General features: G+C 47.3%; 1 protein-coding gene across 1 annotated transcript; it reads left to right on the top strand.

Moving 5' to 3' along the window:
• The first annotated feature begins 1,171 nt into the window (after positions 1-1,171).
• Positions 1,172-23,399, top strand: LOC135814767 (uncharacterized). The gene is made up of 5 exons (XM_065327937.1): positions 1,172-2,356; positions 7,684-7,753; positions 8,687-8,745; positions 20,974-21,316; positions 22,374-23,399. The coding sequence occupies exons 1-4, from the start codon at positions 1,360-1,362 to the stop codon at positions 21,285-21,287; spliced, it is 1,440 nt and encodes a 479-aa protein (XP_065184009.1). The 5' UTR covers positions 1,172-1,359; the 3' UTR covers positions 21,288-21,316; positions 22,374-23,399.
• Positions 23,400-24,979: the final 1,580 nt, after the last annotated feature.

The raw sequence follows: 24,979 nt of genomic DNA, 5'->3' as shown, positions 1-24,979 counted from the left end.
CCATGGCATGGTCTGCAAACTGCAATCCTTGGGCAAATGTCATGTTTGCTATGTTGTGCTTTGGCCGTCAGCTTGTCTACACGCTGTAGTTGAATTATTTTTGTTTCACAACTGACTTCCTCAACTTGCTCAAGTACGGTGGCCACTGCTTTGCATGCCATTATACATGAAGAATTTCCTGTTTGTGTCGTGTGCATGTGCGTATGTGTGCGTGGCCACGTGTGTGTGCCGTGTGCATAGACATGTTCGTGTATCTGTGTGCGGGGTAGCGAGGCGGGGAGGGCTGGTATGTATCAGTGTGTTATTGCAGTCGCATGGCTACATACAGTACATCGCGCGCGTGGTCATCATGTTTACCTTCGGGGTTGGGGTGGGGAGGGAACGGAAAAAGAGCTGAAATTATCCATATAAAAATCGCTCTGTGAGCGGTTCTAAAAAACCTTTACTGGTACTGCCCCGTCGTAAAAGTAAGAAATTAGAACTGGCCCATTGTCCCCCCAAATGCGAACTGATCCACCTAAATCGCGAATGACGGGACCCGAACGCACCAGTAGCACGAGGTCGGGAGGGCACAGGACAGCAATTATCATAGGGCAACACCACCTACCGCTAGTACAGTACATGGCCTATAGTCCGGACCAACGTCCCCATCTGCATCCACAGGTAGGAACCTCGTGCTACTGGTGCGTTCGGGTCCCGTCATTCGCGATTTAGGTGGATCAGTTCGCATTTGGGGGGACAATGGGCCAGTTCTAATTTCTTACTTTTACGACGGGGCTGGCTCAAAGCAGATAAGCAGATACGCTTTGAGCAGATTCGCTGTCACGAAGCTCGTTGTGACGGATAGTCGTGTGACCGCCAGTGCTGCAGGAAAGTACATGGCTGTACTTGAACGAAGTAATTTACTTCGTTCAAGTACATGTACTTAGTTCGGTTTTAGGTACAGTCACACGTGTAGATCAATACTGTGACTGTGTACTGGCGTAACTGCACTGACTGCTGCAATACGCCATGCAGGAGGTATGACTCTTTCCCATGTCTTTGGCAGCTGCTAGGCGCTAGCCTATTTCAGAGGCTGTGGAGTGTGGGCCAGTGCAGTCTGCGCTCATACCGCGTACCGGTAGTGGATTTAGACTGCTAGTATTATATACACAGTCAGTACAGCGAGAAAATCGTAATCAGATTCTGTTTGCGAACATTCCATGGTCCAAGCACTTGTTTTGAGAGAGCCGGGGATCCCGGAGTGACCCGGACTCATTGCAGTTCTCACTGAAGACTATAGGCTAGCCTGGACCTCAGGCGCAATCTCCTGTGAAGCAGGTTGTAGATAATACCTTCGTTTACCGCAGTGACTGAGTTATGGCCACGTCTGAGATCTACCCAACCGAATATGTGGATGCTCGTAAACCCTTTGACTCTACGAACCCGGTCCACCAGCGCATGGGCAGGTCAATTTTTCATCTCAGGATAGAATGCGAGAAGTGCGGAAAAGGAGGCTACGGTACCTGCTTCTTGCTTCAGGATTTGAGCAAAGACTGCGACGAGGATTACGTGTACTTTGCTACTGCGGCACACAATCTCTACTGCGTTTTCATTCCCGAAGAGGAACAGAACCCGAACTGTGAGACTGGTTGTAATCAATATCGCGTTCTTAAGATTATTGAGAGATGGAACTTGAAGCAAGTTGGTGTTCAAACGCCAGTTTACCTAACTGACACCATAGGGAAGAATAGCAAGGCCGGATGGCTGAAGGTCTCCAACATGTACGAAAAGAACGCCAAGTCTGTCCAGGTCCAGGCTGAGGCGGCTGCTCATGCGGCTGCTCATGCGGCTGCTCACCAGGCCAAGCTAGACCGCTACACCTACGATTTCGGTGTCATTGCGGCGCGCAAAGTCGACCTACTCAACAATCCATCACTTCTCCCAGGCATTGACCAACAAGTACCAGTCTTTTGGGGCAACTTGGAGCCGGATGACGTGAGTGCCTATCTGTGTGGGTATCCAGGCAGAGTTGGAGATCACAAGAAAGATGAGCTTCCACCCCGTGCAAAGAAACGCAAATACTGGGTACCATCGGCCTCTCGGGTCGTCGTGCTGGCTCCCAACCTGCTGAAGCATTACGTGCATTCAAGTGGAGGGCAGAGTGGCGCTCCACTTTACAAATTGACTCCGTCTGTGGCCGGCGAAGCCCCATGTGTGCTGGGCATCCACGTAGGAGGGATTCCGAAGAACCCAGATGATAGGCACAACCTGGCGGTGAAGCTTTGCGCCAACTCCGTGGCACTTCGCACTATTCGCGGCTGGGCGCTGGGTGCGCCATACGTTCTGGATGATACTGTCAAGGCTGTGACTTTTGGTAAGCCCACTAATTTATAGGCGATTCAGACTACGGCCAAAGTCACGTGCAAACTTGAATTTCCATGGTGATGCAGTTGTGTTTCAAAATGTTATGCACAGTCGAGTCAGTCCCTGATCAAATCCATCTGAGTCGTAGAAACGTGGTCACATTTGGCCGTAGTCTGAATCGCCTATAATTGCTAGTACATGTATGTATAAAGAAGTGCTAGTATGTATGCATGTGTATGTACATGTATTGCTGGGGGGGGAGCATATTTTTACTTTGAGAGGTATTGGACGAGGAATCCATTGTCCATTGAGTTTGGAGCACGAATAATATATTTATAAAGTCGAATGATCCTGGTCCAACCTAGGCGCATGTCTCTGACGAAGAGTTTTAGAGTTTGTTCAAGGACATCTTGCAGTTATCACACACGAGTGCTATGTCAGCGAGTGCAGCAAGTAAAACATCGGCGTACCTGGAAGTACTAGCGATATTTCAACATACACGTATTTTAAAGAAAAGAAGAAGAAAGGAGACAGAATGATGATGAATGTGTAATGTCGAAGATGTGATGGTGTGGAGGTGAGGTTAGAGATATGCGTGTTATGCGTTGCTCCCCTAAGTTCCTGTTGAAGAATATGCCCAGTAAGCTTTCAACAAATGATAAAAGACTGGTTCACATTGTTCCCTCCACTGCTGGCGATTGTGAACACCATCTTCCTGCGGGCTCCACACATGCTACACACACACATATGCGGGCGACGAAACAATTTACCGCTACCATCGTCTGTCTGCCACCCCAGACAAGGCCGATTCAGCAGGGGATTTTGGATTAATCTGTACTTTTTGTGTATTTAATTAACTAAACCAACTGCTAATATTTATTCGGTAAAGTGTGCAGGTTCTATGCAACTCGTGGCTCTGATATAATTATTGGCGGGTTCCTGAATGTTAGTCGAGCCGTGATTAGTGAAAACGCACCTAAATAGGATTTTATAGAGATTTTTTGGTCATAATCACAAAAATGAAATCTGGAGTGCATTGCACTACCACACGGCTGTTACGCAGTGGACATCTAACAAGATGGCGGCGAAAAGTTTGAAAACGCTGCGGATTTACTGAAATCCTATCGACTTAGTACAAAATGTATAGAATTATATAATTGCGCCGGATTTAGTACTTTCTTTCGGTAAAGTCGGTCTAAACCCAAATATTTTTTGAAACGACAAGGAAGTAAGAACAGAAGTCTTGCTGTCGAAAACATCAAGAAGAAGAATTATTATTGGAGGAAGTAGAAGTGAACAGTTAGACCTTACCTCTCTGGCTTTGCGTGTAGTCAGTGTTATGGCGGACTGGCTGGTTGATCTGCCTGCGATGGAGCAGTCCGCTGCCTCGATCGAACTTTGGGCCGTTGATCTGCAACGTCTGGCAGGGTGCATACGAGGTGTTGTTCTGCAACAGCATGCAGGCGCTCAAGCTCGCCGGGAATGGAACCGTATCTCTTCTCGAGCAGGTTGAACTCGGCGTGAATTCCTTCCGCGCCCTGTTCCGACAGTAGACCAAGCCCGACGTTAACTCTCCGCATCAGCGGCACAGTGTGTTCCTCAAGGAGGTGCAGCTTTGGAGTGATGTGACCTAAGCCTCTCTCCACCACCTCGCTCCGACATTTCTGTAAGAACGAGGCAATGGAGAGCTCCAATTGCTGCAGTTCCTCCTCTCCACATTTGTTGCAATGGCTGAAGGAAGATCTGCACGCTGCGTACTGGCTGAACAGGGACTTGTACCGCTCACTGACTACTTGAGCATCATTCCGCAGAGCTGGGCACCGATCTCCAATGACAATTGCTGGGGCCTCAGTGATAGCTGTGATCACGGCGGGCTTGAGGGCACGGTGGATATGGTTCCCTACGAAAGCACCGCCGTGATAGGCCTGCCGATGGATAATGTTCTTCTGCAGTACTGGCTCTATGGACGCTTCGCACGGGCCGAGAACATCCTTGCTGCGGCGCAACTTGGCCAGTTCGTCTTCAGCAATCTTCAGCTGTGAGCTACACTGCTCTGTGTCGGCCTGTGCTTGCTCAACCTCCCGTTGTAGCACGCCTGCGAGTGCTTCTATCGCCATGCCCTGTTGCTGGCCAAACAAGACGATGAAGTGCAGATGATTCTCCAGAGCGGTGGCTTTCGCTGTTGCTTCCGAGAACGCTGTTTTGCAGCCAGACAACTTGTGATTTGCAGCTGACAAGGCTCTAAACCGTCCACTGTCTTGCTCTTCAGCGTCGCATTGTTCTGCAAGCTGCATGTCCAGAAGACGGACCTCGCGTGTGAATACATCAAAGATCCACGGGAATACACCGAGGTCTAGGTGCAGCACTGGAATAATGGCGCTCGCAACGGGCACTGGCAATAGGACTGGTCGGATGGTGTTGTTATACAGCTTTGCCTTTGACAGCAGAGCACCTGCGCTAGTAAACTGTGCATAGTCCTCCGCCATCTTCTCTAAGGACCGTGCTCCATACTGTACGTCGCGGTTCGCTGGTGGGACCTGCATGTCTTTCTTCGTGCACAAGCAATGGAGGCAAGGCCTTACGCCACTGGAACCCGACAAGCCGTAGTTCATGGTTTGGTACTCGTAATCACCAAACAGATAAGGCACAATGGTCTTGCCTTTCCATTTCTGGCCCTGTAGCTCTGCAATTTGGTTCCGATACATTGAGAGTGCAGTTTCCAGGTTTGCCGGCAAGTCCTTCTCTGCAAACACGCAGATTGGCACAGTGTTGGCGAGTGAGTTTGGATGCATGGTGTTGGCGATTTGCATCACGAATTTAAATGTTGTCTTACCATGGTCACCGCCCAGCTTGACCCATATCTCCGTTTCTGGGATGGCGCCATCATGCCATGTCAGCTTACTGCCGCTGTCAAGTATGTCGAGGTAGTGGATAATGATGTCGGTTAGGTTTGGAAAGTAGACAGCTGCAGCAAGTGACAACTCGCCAGTCCGCTTGACAAAGGGGAGCTGCTTCACTGTGTATTTCGGCAAGGTGGTGGCTATGAATGAGCGAATGCTTCTCTCCGATTCAAGCTGAACTCCGAAGGAGCGGAGCCATCTGCGCAGCTTCCGGAGTTGCGCCCAAGGAAGGCTTAGATCGGCCTTGATGGCAAGGGCAGTGCCTGAAGGTGGTTTGATGCTGGTAGCGCCAAGTCCAGCAACGCCATGCCGTGTTGCATCTGCTGTGGTGCAAACTGTCTCTGTGATGCGCTCCATTTCCAGTGACCGTCGTTTCAGCGTCCTGGCTGATGCCTCCTCCGGCTGCTTGCTGCCAACTGTTGTTCGCATGAAAACTTGCGGTCTTCCTTGGCTGCTGGTTTTCACTTCCAGCCTCCCATCTTCTGCTTTGGCGGACACAAGGTGACAGGTCAGTCTGTCACTCACATCGCCCCGTAGCTTTGATGGTGACGCTGCTAAGATCTCCTCCACTGTTGCAGCTTTGGTTGCAGTACGAATGGGCGTTCCTGAGGATGTGGATGGATTGAACGGACATGATGTGACATGACCTCGTAATTCATGGAGGCGAACGGTTGCTGGGCAACCCGACAATGCTGGTTCATGGAAGTCACAATGTACACCCCACTTGCTAACCATATTGCACACTAGCTTGCATGGCTTCTGCAGTGTCGCCAGTGCCATTGGCTGTCTGCATACTGGACATGTATTGTGACTCTTCATCCACGTGTGCACGCATGTTGAGCAGAATATATTTTCACAGCATTTGGCTTGAACTGCTCCATTTACCACTTGCAAACATATCATGCATTCCTGCACAGCTCCACTGTCAATAAACCGCTCTTTCTCTAATGCTGCTTCAGCCCGATACATAGGCGCTGCGTGCGCCGAAATCTCGTCCAAAGTAACTGCGGATGTTTGACTATCAGTGGTGTGTGCTATTGTGTTGGTGTCACCGCTGCTACTGCTGCTGGTGCGTCTTTGCTGAGAGCTAGGACTGCCTTCTGGCAGTTCAGCTGATGTTGATGCCGTTGATGTCTGTCGTTTTGCCGCTTGGCCACGCAGTTCACTGACGGCTTTCCGTTTCGGTGGACGGCCGCCCTTGGCTCGTACAGCATCACTCTTACATACGGCACAGTTAGATCTCGTATGTGGTTGCCATGTAACTGGGCCATTGCAGCCCCCACTACAATACTTATATGTGTCATCTCTCATTGAACGTGCTATAGCAAATTGACAAAGTGAGCACATGTACTGGGGATGCACGTCAGGGGAATCTTTGGAAACATCAATTTTAAAAACTTTGCCGATCTCTTCAACATAATTCTTCACCGGATATGGAGTTTTGTGACTAGCACTGGCAAGTTTTTGGCCACCAATGCGACACACGGATTCAAGAATACTCGAGTGGTGCTCCATCGCAGAGCAGAAAGCAACAAACAAGGCTAAAATGTCGATGCGCGATCGAGACTTCCTTTGCGCGATCTGGGACAAGAGCGCGATTTTCGAGCTATAGAAGGTCTCTAGGGCCACCAAAAACACAGCAAGCAGCTGCGAAAACTCGGCGCCGGGATGTAGGCAGCAATGAAAGTAGAGCAGTTTTGGGAATCGAAAGAACAAAGGACGTGGAGGCGACATGGCGACAGAAACCTGTCGCCTCTTGGGAAAGACGATCCAAAAGGCATCAATGCGTTCCTTGAAGCTTCCCCTGGACGAAAATCGCGGTTGTATGGTAAACCGTGTCGATGGGAGACGATAGGAGCCAAAATGGCCTGGATACCAACGTGAAAAATGCAATTCTCAGCTATTCTCTGGGGGCCGTCGCGTTCAAAAATTCAAAATGTTTCAAAAAAATGACGCCATTTTGAATGTCCGATTTTGTGATCTACGTAACAGCCGTGACCAATCAACAATTCATGGACGCCATTTTTCCACTCTTTCCAAATTTAATTGAAATCTGTAAAAGTGTGTTTTCACTAAACTCGCCCAATTCTGCAACGAGCAGGAAGGGCTTGTTAGAATGGTCCAAAAATGCAAGTCCTTACTCAAAGCGGAAGGATGTTCGATCTCTGACCACTTCGTGGTGGGTCTGATTGAGTTACGCACCTCCCACCGTGTTAGGAGCTTTCTCTGCGCCTTGATCCATGCTGATCGGTTTGTTGGTTCAGCTAAGTCTCCTTCGATCCGTGATTTTATTTTATACACTGCAACGAATTATCCCATGTTTAGTATTTCTCCTTTCAAAAACTGCTCTAAAGTTTGCCTGTACACAAACCAAAAACACTACCTGTGGTTTAAAAAAGAAGACCATCGTGTGTGCATATTGTCTCTTACACTGCAGAGGGCGCTACATCTGAAATGATCGAAGAACCAAACGTGTTCACGTTGCCAGTCTCGATGGAAGGAGACAAGTAAGTTTCCATTTCAAGGTCTATCCATATGCAGCATACGTGTGTGCAAGAGTAAGAGTGTGTTTTATAAGCACGTATATAGAGTGCATGTGTGTGTGTGTGTGTGTGTGTGTGTTTGCGTGTGTGTGTGTGTTTGCGTGTGTGTGTGTTTGCGTGTGTGTGTTTGCGTGTGTGTGTGTGTGTGTGTGTGTGTGTACTGAGGTGTGGTGAGCCCATCAGTGGGATCATTTTCAAATCCACCCAGAGCTTTGGGGATTTCAGGGGGTGTCGGCCGTTGGGCGGTTCAATAGCCAATTGAGTCATCTTTCCAAGATTCCTTTCGAGTCTCTCTCCCCTCTCCCGGGAGACCCACGTGACCAGTTTTGGCAGTGAGCAACAAGTAAAAGTACAAGTAAAAGTGTGTGTGTGTGTGTGTGTGAGTGTGTGTGTGTGTGTGTGTGTGTGTGCAGTGTGGGTGTGTGTGCATATGTGTGTGTGTGCGTGTGTGCGCGTGCATGTACGAAAGAAATAATCCAGATTTCACTGCCCTCTGTCTCTGTCTCTCTCTCTCTGACTCTCTCTCTGGCTCTCTCTCTCTCTCTCCTGCTCTCTCTCTCTTTCTCTCTCTCTCTCTCTCTCTCTCTCTCTCCTTCTCCCTATCTATTTCTCTCTCTCTCTCTCTCTCTCTCTCTCTCTCTCTCTTTTCTCTCTCTCTCTCTCTCTCTCTCTCTCTCTCTCTCTCTCTCTCTCTCTCTCTCTCTCTCTCTCTCTCTCTCTCTCTCTCTCTCTCTCTCTCTCTGTCTCTCTCTCTCTCTCTCTCTCTCTCTCTCTCTCTCTCTCTCTCTCTCTCTCTCTCTCTCTCTCTCTCTCTCTTACGCCTACGTGGGTGTTGGCGTTCACGCCGGAGAGCTTACACATGGAATTCTATTTGTTTGATTGTTCTTTCCTTTCCAGGAAGCCATCGCACAGCGTGGTTCATAAGCCACAAACTTCACCGAGTGCGCCACGTGTCCGTAAGTTGTAGCCATGCTAGATTTTTTGTTTAAACTTTGAACACAACCCTCCAAGTTCGATTTTGACGGGTATCAGGAAGAAGCGGAGACATAAAATGGCAGGGGCAACCATGAGCCATGGTGGCTGTACCAGTGGGGTGCACCCGGCAGCCAATTGACTGGCTCGCCTTTATTAACAAGCTGACACACTGGAGGAAGAGATAACAAGGGACAAGAGGAAACAGCGGAGAGAAATGAAAAGAAGCAAAATAGCTTACGAAAAGAAGTGCAACGTAGCGGAATAGCAAGAGCATGCGAGTGTATTTCTAAAGGAGGCAGTGGCAAGAGACAAAGATAACGAAGAGGCTACTGTATGCACACACAGCCGCATAGAGGATATACCATCTGAGCTACTGTAAGACCAGATATTTTAACGTCAACGATCTCCGGATTTTTGTGGGTTAGCGAGGTGAAATTCTACCGAATTCCGTTTTCAAAACCGGCAAATGACTGTTCATGTACATATTGTTGTGTACATATAAACTTCAAATGTTAACGAATTTTTACATTCGGCAAATCGTTAGAACCAGAGAACTTGTAAGCTCAGTGCCCTACGCTATGCTTTTTACCGAGCTCATCATGCATGTTATTCGAACTGATGGAAGCATCTTTGGGCTGATGTTAGGGAGGAGAGGTATCATCATCATCCGTTAGACCTGTAGAGGATGTCAGGTAGAATGCGAGCGAGTCACATAATCTGCCAGAGACGGCGTCTCGTCCGGGCCTTACTCCTCTTCACCCTCGAACATCGATATCCACGGATTGGTGTGCTCGATAAACTCCCGGATGCCTGATCGAGGCGGGACATAGAACTCTCGATGGAAGCAAACATCTGGCCTACTGATAACTCCAGCTTCTGGAAACGCTCTAGCGAAACAGGTCTGAATCTACTGACCGATCTGCGGGCCGAATTCCTACTAGCACTTGACGTGAATCCGCACTATTGCCCTGCATGCATTTCCCCGATACACTTGGCATACATACACTTTCTTCCAAGTTGCTTCACGTTATGACCTTGCAGTTGAAAGCAGGGAGCAGTACAATACCATGTACGAGGGAGTAGTACAATATCATGTATTATTATTATTACTGTTAGGTACTTCCTCCCGTACCTTTTCTAGCTGGCCTGCATGCACTTGCGTACTCACCTTTTGTCTCCTTTTGTTCCGTTGGCCTGGGTAGCTACTTGCGCGCCCATATTTGCCATAGCTACCCAGGCCCTTTATCTTGCCGTTCAGACTTGCTCTCTTTTCTCACTCTTCAATGTAGTCGTTTCGTTCGTCTTGGTCTCTTGTCTCGTCGTCTATAATAAATGTCGTTCCCCCAACCTACCTGTTCCCGTTGTAATAGAGGTACGTGGGTACGATTTTCCGTGCCAAAATCCGTATGGGCGCTACGGATTTTTTCCAGGCGTGCTCCATACGATTTTTCGGCACGGAGAATCCGTGTGGACTGGCTTTCACACGAACCATGTTTCGTATGGAGATTTTGCGTCATCGGGCGCAGAAAGATTTTTCGCGTACAAATTTGGCACGAGAAACATCGATTTTCCGCGGGAAGTTTTGATTTCGGTACAAATTTTCAAAATAAAAAGGCATAGCGCGGGAATGTGACGTGTTTGCGATCGTAACCTAGGCAGTATTATTTTTCCGAAGTCAATTCCAACACAAGGACAAATATATCGATCCCGCCGCCGTGATTACAGTAAGGCCTCTGCCTCTGATCTCTCTCATTTATTGTCAATTTCTGATCTCGGATCCTTCTCGTCCCCGTCGGTCGATGTAATGCTAGAAGAGTGGCAAGGAAAATTTGAAGACGCCTTGGATGTGGTTGCACCCTACATAATATCACGGAGACAATCCCCTGGAAAAAGGAAGAAGTGCCCATTCATGACACCGGAGTTACTAGCTCTCATTAGGCGACGTAAAACCGTCTACAGAAAGTACCGCTCGTCTGACTGCAGTAGTACGGTTCTACAGAAGGAGTTCAAAGTTTTGCGCAGCAAATGCAATAACCTTTATCGCCAACTCCGAAATGCCCACTTCCGCTCCATCTGTGACGATTACCGGCGAGATCCTAGGCGTCTTTGGAGCACCATCAACTCAGTCACCCGGCGCACAAACCCTAGAACTGAGCCTCTCGTCCAGGCAGATACCTTGAACAGGTATTTCCATAGTATTGTGTCAGATCCGAACCCGGCTTATGTTGTTCCAAGTGGTACCTCAAGACCGTGTGACTTGCACGAGTTTCGCCCTATTTCTGAGGATGAGGTACTTCGGCACCTTCAGAAACTCGACGGTACGAAAGCGCCTGGGCCAGATGGTCTCCTCCTGAGCATCCTGAAGGCCGTTGCATCAGTTATCGCCTTCTCCCTCACCCTAATATTTAATACCTCTTTGTGCACTGCTGTGTTCCCGACACAATTCAAGTTGGCTAATGTCACGCCGATATTGAAATCCTGTATGGGCGATCCTACTTCTCCTTCGAACTATCGTCCTGTGTCACTCACGTCGATTCTGGCTAAGACTCTGGAACGCCTGGTTCTAAATCAGGTATGTGACAGTTTGACCATCGAAAATCACCTCCACGATCACCAATTTGGGTTCCGACCAGCTCGTTCCACGACACAACTGCTCACACTTGCTGTAAATGATTGGAAACTGGCCCAGGACCGCGGAGAGACTACCAGTGTAGCCTTTGTCGACCTCAGCAAGGCGTTTGATCGCGTCCAGCATCAACAGTTACTCATTGCGCTCCATGGCATGGGTGTTCATGCAAGCGCCCTGCGTTGGTTTGCGTCGTACCTCGCCGGGAGATCTCAGCGTGTCGTCACGCAAGCCAGCCAGTCCTCAAGTCTTGCAGTGTCTCGAGGAGTTCCTCAGGGAAGTATTTTAGGCCCTACCCTCTTTAATGTCTACCTGAGGGACCTTCCCCGGCTTGCGGAGACAGCGGGTTCAAAATTACTGATGTTCGCAGATGACAAGACAGTCTACTATAGTGATCCGTCGAAGGCGCGTTCCGAAGCCAAGTTGTCATCGGCACTGGAGATACTAAACAACCACCTTGGCTCCATTGGTATGCAGATAAATACCGACAAAACCGTTGTCATGCAAATCCATCCCAAACGTGCCACAGGGAGTCAGCAACAACAACAAAGGCAACAACTGCAAATCACCTTGTCAAATGTTACGCTAGGGGAAGTGGAAAGCACCAGATGCTTAGGAGTCGTTGTTGACAATAAGCTGTCCTTTGACCAACACATTAACAATGTCGTCCGGAAAGCCTCACGGAAGATCGGTGTACTGCGTCGATCTTTCCGCCAGATGAACCTGTTTGCCCGCCGTAATTTCGTTGTCGGTGTTATTCAGCCTGATCTAGAATATGCTCTCCCTGTATACCTTTCGTTTATATCCGCTAAAAATAGAAACAAGCTAGCCTCACTCCACCGGCGCGCTGTACGAGTTGCTTGTGGCGCATCACCCCAAGCTAATATCACGCCACTTCTTCACCACCTCAATGTTTCCTCTTTCCAATATCGATCAGTATTTTTGTTCCTTGTATTCATTTTCCACTGTTACTGTATTAAGCCGGCTGTTTTCTTGCAGTCCCTCTTTCCCATCTGTACGTCTACCCGAACTACTCGCGGCTCTACAACTCATAACATGAGTATCAATCGCTATAGATCTATGTCTGGCTTTCTGTCCTTTTCAAGTAAATCGGCTCTTGTTTGGAATTATTTACCAGACGACCTGAAGTCCTGCACTACTATCGCAGATTTCCGCGTCAAATTGGCTATTTGGCTAAAACACAGCTTAACTCTTAATCATTGTTGTGATTTGCTTTCAAGCAATGTGCATAATCAGTAACTTGATGTTGCTGTTTTTGTTTTTTTTGGTTTCCCGTTCTCGGGGCCTTCTATTCGGTACTCTTTGTAGTTGTACTTCTGTTCTGTTGAGCTATCCGAATTCAAATAAACATTAAAAAAAAAAAAAAAAAATGACGGCAAACACATAAGTTCCGTACCCCGGAACATTTCACTGCTCGAAAACGACGTATAAAAAATGCGTAGCGCCTCTACGGATTTTGGCACGAAAAATCGTACTCCGGAACCTCCCTAATGTCTGGATAATGTGTCGTCAGTCGTCCTGTTTCGAACTCAACATTACTCTCATTATCAAATTTTTAATAGGGCAATCCCCAAAGGCCTAAGGCCTTTTTACAGGGTACCCTAGGAAAGCAAGTTCTGATTTGCGGAATAATTGCAATGAAGAACATAAACGGGCCTCAGCAGGGAGCGCGTTCCAGCTGTCAGGGCCGAGGAAACCAACTGAAAATAAACCAATGTACAGTAGGTATCGGTTATAGCATGGGTGTTTGAAAACCGACTTTCTATTCTTATTTCCGATATTTCTTACACACGATAAATCAAGTGAGGCATATCATATGCACGTGCGCAGGGGCAGGAAGATCGTCGTACGTCATGCAACGCAGTACTTCTGTGCATGTGGCTGGTCATAGTCCCATAGGCTTACCATGTGGCTATGCAACATGAGTTACATGACCACAACAGTTGAATCTGCACCACCACGACGCAATGAGAATCAGATCAGAACGGAATTGGACAGATGTTATTACTACAGGCGATACACTTTGTACTAATCTGGCATGTTTCGTTACACAAAGTCCATTCTTAGGACCCATGTATCCTACTATGGTATAAATTGCTTGTAAGAATAAATTTGCACTTGAAATCCATGTTATGATTATGAAAACATGAGAGTTCATTCGTGTAGGCCGTATATTCTTTTACACGACCACACTATAACCGATACGGACTGTACTACTTCCTAGTTGAAAGCCCTATTTGAATAAGGCTGTGTTTATATGAGGCGTTTCAACCCGGGTCAGATTTCAACCCGCCATGTACACAAAATGAATGGCGCTTGACCCGGGCTGAAATTTTGCCCCGGGTTGATTTCAACCCTTCCCTTGAGGGGAGGGTTGATATCAACCCGGGTCAAAGATATCGTACTACGTACATGTACTTCTGTGCGTATCTCGCGCCAGGTTTGAACAGCAGTGCATGTGCAAATTTCACGCGAAAGGATTCACGTGACCATACAGGACTCTAAAAGTGGAATTTTGGTGGCATATCAGTATTTGACCCGGGTCAACTGTCTTCATGAATCATGTAAACGCTCACCTATTTTTTGTCTATCGTACAGACTTTCAACCCGCCATGAATGCGGATTGACTGGCGTGTTTACATGACGCATTGCGCTCGACCCAGGTTGAAATTTCGCCCCTGGTTGATTTCAACCAGGGAGTCGTCAAATATGGTACCGGTATTTGACGACTCCCTGATTTCAACCCTCCCCTTAGAAATCGTACTGGCGAACTTCTGTGCGCATCTCGCGCCATGTTTGAATAGCACTGCACAAATAAGTGCACATGCAAATTTCGCGCGAAAGTATTCACGTGACCACACAGGACTCTAGAAGTGGACTTTTGGCGGTAAATCAGTAATAGACTGTCTTCATGTAAACAACCACCTATTTTTCCATCGTGCAGACTTTCAACCCGGGTTGAACTCGACCGGGGTTGAAAATCCTCCCGTAAACGCAGCCTGAGGCCTAGGCCGTCATCACATTACGTTCTCCGACTCCCGTTTACGTCTACTCAAGTACGTCTATGGTGAAAAACCCCAAACGGGTGGTCGTGTCATCAGACAGGCACAGCTCTTAAAAATACCGTATTATCTCTAATATAAGCACAGTCTCCAATAATAGCACGTCTCCAATAATAGAACACCTTGGGGCGGCATTCAAAAAATAAAGTGCTCAGTCTCCATTATAAGCACACTGTGTAAATTCATTATCTGTACCGGCGAAAAAACCCTGAAATGTGTGTGTCTGACATAAATTTGGCATGGCAACAAGCCTCTGAAATGAGGTTGAAATAATAATGGAACAGTCTCCAATAAAGGAACGTCTAGCACGGGGCGGAGGTACATTGAAAAAATAAAGGACCGTGCTTATATTAGAGATAATATGGTAATAATGTTCCTGGTTTGAGGGAAAGACACAAACGGGAAAAGTCAACACCAGGACTCGAACCAGGGCCCCTCGCTTGTAGCTAGCGATGCTCTAACCACTGAGCTATGGTGTAGTCGTCATCCCACCAGAGACCGTTCAACATTTTCTTCAGACTTCGTAACTCACACTTCCTGTGAATCCACACACACACAGGCGGGTGGGACGCAGCCCTCACAGTAACCCACGCACTTCACATACAAACTAGCACGCGGGGAGCCCCAAGTCATAACATGTTCACTGGTTTGAGGGAAAGAAACCAACGGGATAAATCTGAAGAAAAACAATAATAACATTATTAGGATGACCCAAAGGCGGTGGTCGCCTATCGTGGGGTCCGTCGCATGGAAGGATGATGGTACAAGGGTCTTGACGCGTACACGCAGTCACGTTTTTGGAGAGATTTCAAGATTCATGCCCAAGTACGAGGTCTGTAACATGGGAAATTGTGGGCACAAGTTATGCGGTCGAGTCCACCAACTAAACCAGATTTTGAACAGTCAGACGTGTACAATCTAGCATAAAACTGACAGGGAGTACTGAGACATTCCACGACATGAAAGTCAGCTTGAGCACTGCTCGATAGCGCTAACCAACGGCCTTTCAACTTGGAAGGTTTATGGATATTAGTGCTAATTCCAAAGAGGGGAAGGCCAGCGCCATCGAGCCGAGCACAAGCTACATTCGAAGGTTTCATGGAATGCTGGCCTGGGATGCTGGCAGGACGGCAAGACCAGACAAAACGGTTAAACCACAATTCAAAAACGCAAAGCAACAACCACCCAACTTGGGAGGCTCATTATTGTCAAAGATGAAAATATAAGGGGAAGCTTCGCGAGGACGACTTGTAACAAACCGAACGCCAGTATCTCACAGTACTGTACTTAGTTGATGACAATGATGGACTAACTAATTGCAATAACATCACACGGCGATCGTTTCGTCGTATTGTTCATGACAGCTCTTCAGGTGTGCAGTAAGAACTCAGATGGTGAGCCAAGGGAAAATTTGTAGAAGGGGAAATTGTGGGCACAATTTAACTTGTGCATAACTTGTGCCCACAATTTCCCATGTTACAAATTTTCCTTGGCTCACCATCTGAGTTCTTAAGTACGAGGTCGCTTGGAAAAAGGCTGGGGGAGATACCGACATGGACCCAGACAACAGAGGCAGAAGCACACAGAGTGAGGGTAGTAGGCCGCAGCCAGATGTTAACCGGAATGCAGAAGAAAACTAGGAGCAACAACAGGGGGACAGACCCCAGGACGAAAGAATGAGTACATTCGGCTTACAATATAAATAGGCCAGGACAAACACCACTTGGGACGGTGAGATTAATTTCTCTGGACCGAGCCAGCCGGGAAAAACTATCACGCCGACGGACGCATGAATGAGGGGAAAAAACTCGGGTGTATAAGTATAACCCCAAGTGGCAACATGGCAGTATGAAAACAGGCACGACATACTGGTATCTATTGCCAGAAAAGAAAGAGAAGAGGATGCGCAGACATGAAGGGTCGGAGCGCATGGAGTTTGGTGAGCCTCAAAACACTGACTGAAGAAGTCGGGCAAAAAGAACAGCAACAAAAGAAAAACACATCAGACGCCATGTTCGCAAGAGAAAAAAATGTTGTTGCGCGAGAAATCATTTCTCACCTAACTTGCTCAGCTCGGCCGGCGAGAAATCATACTGACTTATGTGGAGAAAAACAAACAGGTACTGAGTAGGGGCTGCACTGGGCATCAGTGATGGTGAGGTACCAGGAGCTCCACCGAGCAAAGGTCTCGGTTTCAATGCCACGAGCACGCACCAGGAAAAAGCCAAGAGAAGTGTAAAGCGAAGCTAGATCTAGTTATGGGGAAGGGGAAGTAGAATTGGGTACAATGAAGGTAATAGTGCCGGTAAGTGTTTAGAAAAAAATAAAAAAACATTTTTTAACGTGTTGTTTCTTTTCTAAGCACTCACAGACTCCATTGCAGCCATTCACACATTATAGGGTACCTCACTTCAAACTCTCCAACTACGGTCTCTTCGCTGCATACGTTCACTTCACTTCCAAAAAATATATAATAATATTAGATACAAATGGAATGCACCAAATTTTCGGGCATGGCCCATCTTCAGGGTGAAAAAACCATTCAACTAAAGCCAACAAAAACTGAAACGAGTATATATGCTGTGTGGTGCGGTAGTGCTGGAAATCTTTCTATGTGTGGAGGGTAGCAGCAATGGTGAAGTGTGTTGGTAGAAAGGGAAGGAGCGAAAGAGACCAGTGGAGAGCTGTGTCTGTAAGTGTGAATATGTGTTAGTGCGATGTGAAGGGAAAGCACGAGAAGTGTGGTTACCAGCAGCAATGGTGAAGTGTGTTGGTAGAAAGGGAAGGAGCCAAGTGGAGAGCTGTGTCTGTAAGTGTGAATATGTGTTATTGACATGGAGAATAGAATGCAAAGCATGCAATGTAGCTGGGTCCATGGGTGTGAAGACCAAGATGACGACAACTATTTGCTAAGCACTATATAACCATATAACCAGCTAGCACACATAAACATCAAAATAATATCAAATATTATCATATCATATATTCGCAACATCACAGTCTACCACAATTTACAACACCAGCATCTAACACAATAGTTTCACACTGTGTCCAGCAGTCTCCAGCCACGATCCCTGTTAACACTTGGGCGTTTATCACGAATGAACATTGCTTCACGTATACGACGATTCACAAGGGACGACTGCTTGGCGAGAATTGATGCGTTGGTGATGGGTGTAGATGTGATTGCTTGTTGTGGGTGGTGTTCTGCATAGTGTTCTCCCCATGGCGTCTCCAGCGCTTGCGCTTTGGCCTCTCTGCAATGCTCCTCAAATCTCTTCCTTGCAGTTCGCTCGGTCTCGCCAACGTACTCCTCGGCGCAAAGTGCTCATAACATCGAGTAGATAACATCTTGAGACAAACATTGACCACTCTCCATACCAGCATCACATGCACGACATTCAACTGGTCGCCCCCTCCCTCTTCTCTCCTTATACACTTCCTTCGGGCATTCAGGACGGGACAATGATGACGATACCAACATGTCCCTTAGTGACCGACCGGACTGGAACACCACACGCACATCCTTACTGAAAGACCTCACTGTACGACGAACATCGCGTGCCAAACGATCATTGACGAAGGGCAGTTTGATGATGGATGTGTACAATTGTTGTCGTTGTCTGGTGGATGATGGTCTTGGTGTGCTTGCATGGTGCTTGGCTGCTTGAATAGCGTGTTGTGGGTAGTCGTTGTCTGGTAGTAATGTCTCGATCTTCTTCTCTCCCCGCTCCCTCCCCCTGTCGGTTGACGCGTTGATGTTTGCGCGCCGAAGCTGCTCCTGGGCAACCGAACGCTTCACCCCCAATGGCAATGAAGACTCGTACGATAGATGGACACCACTATGACTGGGTTTAACGAACAACTCCCACTGCACAACACCACTCTCCACAGAGATAGACAAGTCGAGGTAGCTGATTGTGTGCGAGACATTCTGCTGGGTGTGTTCTACTGTGAAGCGTATGTCTGGGTGTCTGCTGCTCAAGTACTGCACGAACTCCATCAACTTGACAAGACCATGACACCATACTACCAGACAATCATCGATGTAGCGACGATACAAGCGAGGCTTCCACGGAAACATAGCCATCGCCTCCGACTCGAGCTTCGACATGAAAACGATTGCCATTGGGGGTGCGAGATGGTTGCCCATTGCCAGGCCTTTCCGCTGCCTGTAGTGGACACCGTCAAATTGGAAGTAGTTGGACGACAACACGACTGACAGGAGCTCCCAATCGTACACATCCATCATCAAACTGCCCTTCGTCAATGATCGTTTGGCACGCGATGTTCGTCGTACGGTGAGGTCTTTCAGTAAGGATGTGCGTGTGGTGTTCCAGTCCGGTCGGTCACTAAGGGACATGTTGGTATCGTCATCATTGTCCCGTCCTGAATGCCCGAAGGAAGTGTATAAGAAGAGAAGAGGGAGGGGGCGACCAGTTGAATGTCGTGCATGTGATGCTGGTATGGAGAGTGGTCAATGTTTGTCTCAAGATGTTATCTACTCGATGTTATGTGCACTTTGCGCCGAGGAGTACGTTGGCGAGACCGAGCGAACTGCAAGGAAGAGATTTGAGGAGCATTGCAGAGAGGCCAAAGCGCAAGCGCTGGAGACGCCATGGGGAGAACACTATGCAGAACACCACCCACAACAAGCAATCACATCTACACCCATCACCAACGCATCAATTCTCGCCAAGCAGTCGTCCCTTGTGAATCGTCGTATACGTGAAGCAATGTTCATTCGTGATAAACGCCCAAGTGTTAACAGGGATCGTGGCTGGAGACTGCTGGACACAGTGTGAAACTATTGTGTTAGATGCTGGTGTTGTAAATTGTGGTAGACTGTGATGTTGCGAATATATGATATGATAATATTTGATATTATTTTGATGTTTATGTGTGCTAGCTGGTTATATGGTTATATAGTGCTTAGCAAATAGTTGTCGTCATCTTGGTCTTCACTCCCATGGACCCAGCTACATTGCATGCTTTGCATTCTATTCTCCATGTCAATAACACATATTCACACTTACAGACACAGCTCTCCACTTGGCTCCTTCCCTTTCTACCAACACACTTCACCATTGCTGCTGGTAACCACACTTCTCGTGCTTTCCCTTCACATCGCACTAACACATATTCACACTTACAGACACAGCTCTCCACTGGTCTCTTTCGCTCCTTCCCTTTCTACCAACACACTTCACCATTGCTGCTACCCTCCACACATAGAAAGATTTCCAGCACTACCGCACCACACAGCATATATACTCGTTTCAGTTTTTGTTGGCTTTAGTTGAATGGTTTTTTCACCCTGAAGATGGGCCATGCCCGAAAATTTGGTGCATTCCATTTGTATCTAATATTATTTATATTTTTTTGGAAGTGAAGTGAACGTATGCAGCGAAGAGACCGTAGTTGGAGAGTTTGAAGTGAGGTACCCTATAATGTGTTGTTTCTTGGTCCTTTTCTTCACTATTTAATAATCCTTGGCTCACCATCCGAACCTATGTATTTAAAATCTCTGTTTTTTTATGCAGTGACTGCATTTCTGAAGATGAGAATTTCCTGAGATTCCGTTGATTTTCCTATGTTTTCTTCTTTTTCAGTGATTGGTGCACCAAAAAAATTCACGGTTCGCGTGAGACTCGGCTGGAAACCGAATTTTCCGCATCCGTAGGAACGCCACCACCCTTCAAGGATCAAGGCGCTGATGCAGCTCCTAAGGGCCGGGTTCCACTGCGGCTCCGGTGCTCCGCTGCTCGTCTTTCGCGGCTTGAAACGTCATCATTACCTTAGTGACCGCGGCTCGAGCTGGAGCAGCGAGGCCGCGGCTCACCGCGAGCTTTTGCTACGATTCTTGACCAAAAACTGCGAGCCGCGGTCGCGGCTCGACCTGTTTCCCGTACTTTGCATTGTTTCGTACGCCAGAATTTTATAATTCAAAATTTAATTCGTTGCGCAGGCCAGAACACGAGGATTTTTTGATTTCACCTGCCTGCGCGCGCGCAGGCAGGTGAAACGTCATCAAAAAGTGTGGACTACGACCGCCGTGCCGCCAATGGCGAGTGTCAGTGGAACGCGCTGCTCCGCTGCATGCAGCCAAGTGCCGCGGAGCAGCGGAGCCGCAGTGGAACCCGGCCCTAAAGCGGTGGGAGGTAAATATAATCCGCTCACCAGAAAGTGGTCAAAGACCGAAAATCCCATTCACTGCATCCATGTTCTCCTCGTGCCAGGCCACGAGTTCCCAATTAACTGTGGGTCGCAGCACGGCTGGAAAAAATCCTTCCGCTTCCAAGCAGGACTTGAACCTGGTACCCTCTGTTTCTCAATCATGGTCTTAGACCATCCCACTATGCCTGCCTGTCCAAGAGTATAGAGTATTAGAGACCGCTTGGTGAGTGTTGTGATGATGTACGGATATGCAGGATTGATCAGCAAAAACATGGCTTCGTTTGTGCCTACGTGTATGTGTATGTGTATTTTTGTGACATTAGGACAAGCCAGGTCTAAGAATCCATTCAAGTCTCGCAAATTCATGGCTGAGTTGTGGTCTCTGATGTACGACATGCCACAAGAAAAACTTTGCCGTGGCTGTAGAGATGCCAACCTTATCAGCTTCAGTACTGTGCACGACCTAGGGAGAATCTTGTTGCATCGTGGGCGGAATGCACATGTTGACAAACTTGTCGAGCTCCTTGTTGCTGGGGGGCATGAAAGCTATGCAGGACTGTGCGATGTCATTGTCGGCATGGACATCAGTGAGGAATCGAACAAGCGGTGGGCAGATGCGAAGAAGGACGAGCTGTAAGCGTTCAGCACATGCACAGCCTATTAAAGGTGAGAACGCATGTACACAATGTAACACACTTAAAGAAATATTCTTTTTTGCTTTTTTATATTTTTTACTGCCATGGCTGGCTACCGCCCCGCCCCCCCCCCCCCTCCCTCCATATTGGCCCATATTCTCTGGCCACGGGAAGGTGAAATAAAAAATAAAATAAATAAAAAATGAAAACTGTCTGTAAAAGCCCTTAAAACATTGAGCAGCATGCAAGCTGATTCTACTAAATAATTATATTTTTCATGAGGTTCACTTAAAAATTACCTGTATGCCTATGTAGGACGGAAACCTACATCGTAGGTACCGATGCGGTTTAGTGACAGTGACGTGTTGACTTTTTCCCTTGACACCCGGGGAATGGGACAGGTGTTTGCTCTCCACACAAGACCTTGCGCTTCTCCGCCGCCTTGAGTTGACACTTAGCCGATTCACGACTGACGTTCAACGAACTTTGGACTTTGCTGTTGTGCAAGAAATCACCACGCTCTCTGCTCAATATTTTCAATCATTTTGAAAGTCATCAAGATGGTTAGAGCACTACTCATGACAAGCAAGGTCCGGGGTGCGAGTGCTGGTGGGTCTGGCGGTTTTTTTCTCTCATTTCAGGCTAGTCACTGCCCCGACTCATCTCCTGTGACGTTATCTGTTGCTCTGTTTATGCATAGAAAGTGGGGAAAAGGTCACGCTAAAAAATGCACGATTAGCATTGGGTGGTAAAAATGACGTTATTCAGCCCTTTCGGACCAGCGCCAATCGTTTCAACCTACAGAAGAGTACCAGTAACGGAGACATCACTTTTCTGTTTGCTCCTATAAGAACGGATTGACGCGTCAGGAATAAAATTCCATACAGATCCCCATAGTCGGGCATATACATATACATGTATTGGACCGTGATTTGTAAAACAAAATCCCCTCTCTTTGATTGAGACAAGGACAGCGGTGGGTCACAAGTTCTGCGTTAGAGTCCACCAACTAAACCAGGTTTTGAACAGTCAGACGTGCACAAGTTTTGTTTGTTTTTTAACTTTTTTATCTGTGTTAAAACCTACAGGAGTCCCGTAGAGAACGACGGCATTGGCGAGGCGATGAAATGTGCAAGAGACCACCTTTCGTTGAGATAGAAGGCTTCTGTACAGCACAGGTGTTGTATGAACTGGTGCCAAGTTACCCGACCAAGAGGCTGTGTCAAGGACTGTTTGTCGGCCGGTTCGACCTTTCCATTGGTCATTTTTATCATACATGTTATTGTAAAGCGTATGTCTACTGGTTTGTCTCTGCTAGCATGCTATGTCTCTGCATGTGAAGGTGTTGGCATGTAGCAGTATTGCCTGGCAGTCACACTGTGCATGTCCGGCTCACACAGATGCATAAGGCCGTTTTTTTGTCTTCATTTTTTTCCTTCTCTCTTTTTACGATTTTTCGCCTTCTTTTTTTTTGTATCGCAGATGCTCCTGCTGCGGCTGCTTATAATGATGATGATGATGATGATGCATGTCTAGTGGATTTTAGGTGTTGTCTAGTGCAATGGAATGCATACATGTATGTTCTAATGCTGGCACTGGCTTTTAAGTCGCCGCACACGCTTAGGTTTACATTGCAGATAAAAAAAAGGCTAGTGCATTCACAATTTTCTTTGTTTTTACTTTTCCCATTGTTACACAAATATATATTAGACTCGCAAGTCTCGCTTGGACTTGTACTGCCACGAGCCTCCTCTCGATTTGGTTATTTCTCTCTTTCTTATTTAGCCGCTGACCGCTGGAACTCAGTTCCGGCATCGGTCCGCCTTGCTGCTTCACCAAGTTTTCTTTCGACGCGTTTGCTGTGCAGTGAAGCCGAGACCCTAGGTGGGCGGAGCACATCAGACCCCGTCACCACATCCACGATTCATGCCTGCGATGCTGCACCGCTGCTTTGCATGTCATGATTGGAAGCTGTGGCCTTAGTAAAAATAAAAAAAAGTCAATATCGTATCGCAATCCTAGATTGGCTAGGGTACCCCGTAAGGAGACCATAGGTCTGTACTGTGGGGACTGCCCTAGAGAAGTATGTATAAATACTACTACTATGTACTGTACTACTACTCGGGTGGAGTGCGCATCCAAGATGTGCTAGACTTGATTACCAGTTAAATAAGGGGTAGACGGTCAGTACTGTTGGTCAGGTTTAGTTTTGTTGATGCCATCTTCAGTAGGTCAGTCAAATAGTGGTGATGGATTTTTCTTTTGACCAGACGAGACCAGACGACGCCTGGATGGCATCAACAAAAGTATGACTTCTCCTGGACCTCCTGAATTGTCACTCTTTGACTTTTCGAGGAGGTTCGTTTTTCTGAAGAGGTGCATGGCCTTATTGGCCTCTTCAAAAAAAACCGAAGCTCCTCGAAACTCCACAACCTCATCCGTTGGGAGAGGTGGATCAGCTCCGAAGAGTTTTGGAATAGCTACATGATTGTACATGTACGTCACGTAGTACGTGGAGATGGTCAATCTGATCGGACGTCATCATCGCCATAACAATTCCACTGAAAAACTCTAAAATTATTTGAAGCCGTTCTAATGGGACACTTCAACGAATCTCTTTTAAATATTTGTTCGAACAGTTGATGAAGACAATTATTATTTAAATGCCCCCTAATTACCATCGTGGAGAGGATAATATTCAATTGACATCCCTACGTACATGTAAGAAGTACATGATACATGTTCATATACATGTACATGTACATTGGAAAGGCTTCCTGTCTGAAGCCTTTCCATACTGGTACTCGATGTTCCAGTTTTGTGACTAGGGGTGCGCGGATTATTCCCGGAATAATTTGGGAATACTATCGTCGAGAAAATTTTGGGACTTTTAGGCGAATTCCATCGATTTTTTGCCGGATCCATTGACCTTCAGAAGAGTTTTGGGGGAATTCTGTCAATTATTTTGACCTACCAGAGAACAAGCGCGCATCCATTGACGCACGTACATGTACATGTAGATGTACATGCAGCAATACCCGGACACAACATATTAGCTGTGTACAGTCAGATATAGACGTCTAAACCTATACCGGTATATACCTAGTACATGATGTAGTACTATAGTGTAGATACTGCATGCAGTGATCACGTGCCTGACCATCCATTTTGCATACTAAAGAGCATGCGCAAGGCACGGTTCATGCTGGGATTCTTTTTTTGGGGGGGAATTCTGGAGAATTTTTTCGATGTTTTGGGAGAATACTTTCGAAGTTCCGCGGGAAATGCCCGAAAGCATAATATCGGGTGCGTGCGAGCATAATCCGCGCACCCCTATTTGTGACACGAGAATGGCACGAGAATTAGTGTACCGCTGAGTGTACCGCTATACACGTGGTCGACACGTTGTTGACACTTTGTTGATACTTTGTTGGCACGTGACCCCGTCAGCGGTCTAATTTGTGCCAATGCCACTCGGTAAACGTCGATGTCGCGAACGAGAAAGCTATCGCGCCACGACTTTCCCGTACGCGAAATAGTTGAGAACTGCAGAAGTCGACGAAGACGAACGAGGAGGCCCCTTTCGGTACCCCTGACGGGAAGGAGAACTGCAGAAGTCGACGAAGTCGAACGAGGAGGCCCCTTTCCGTACCCCGTACCGCAAAGTGCCATTGATGAATGTCTTCTGCACCTA

This window comes from Sycon ciliatum, chromosome 4 (genome assembly GCF_964019385.1).
Source record: "Sycon ciliatum chromosome 4, ocSycCili1.1, whole genome shotgun sequence".
NCBI classification, from domain to species: domain Eukaryota; kingdom Metazoa; phylum Porifera; class Calcarea; order Leucosolenida; family Sycettidae; genus Sycon; species Sycon ciliatum.
The sequence above is the reverse complement of the archived record's forward strand: the minus strand, read 5'-3'. Positions and strand labels throughout refer to the sequence as shown.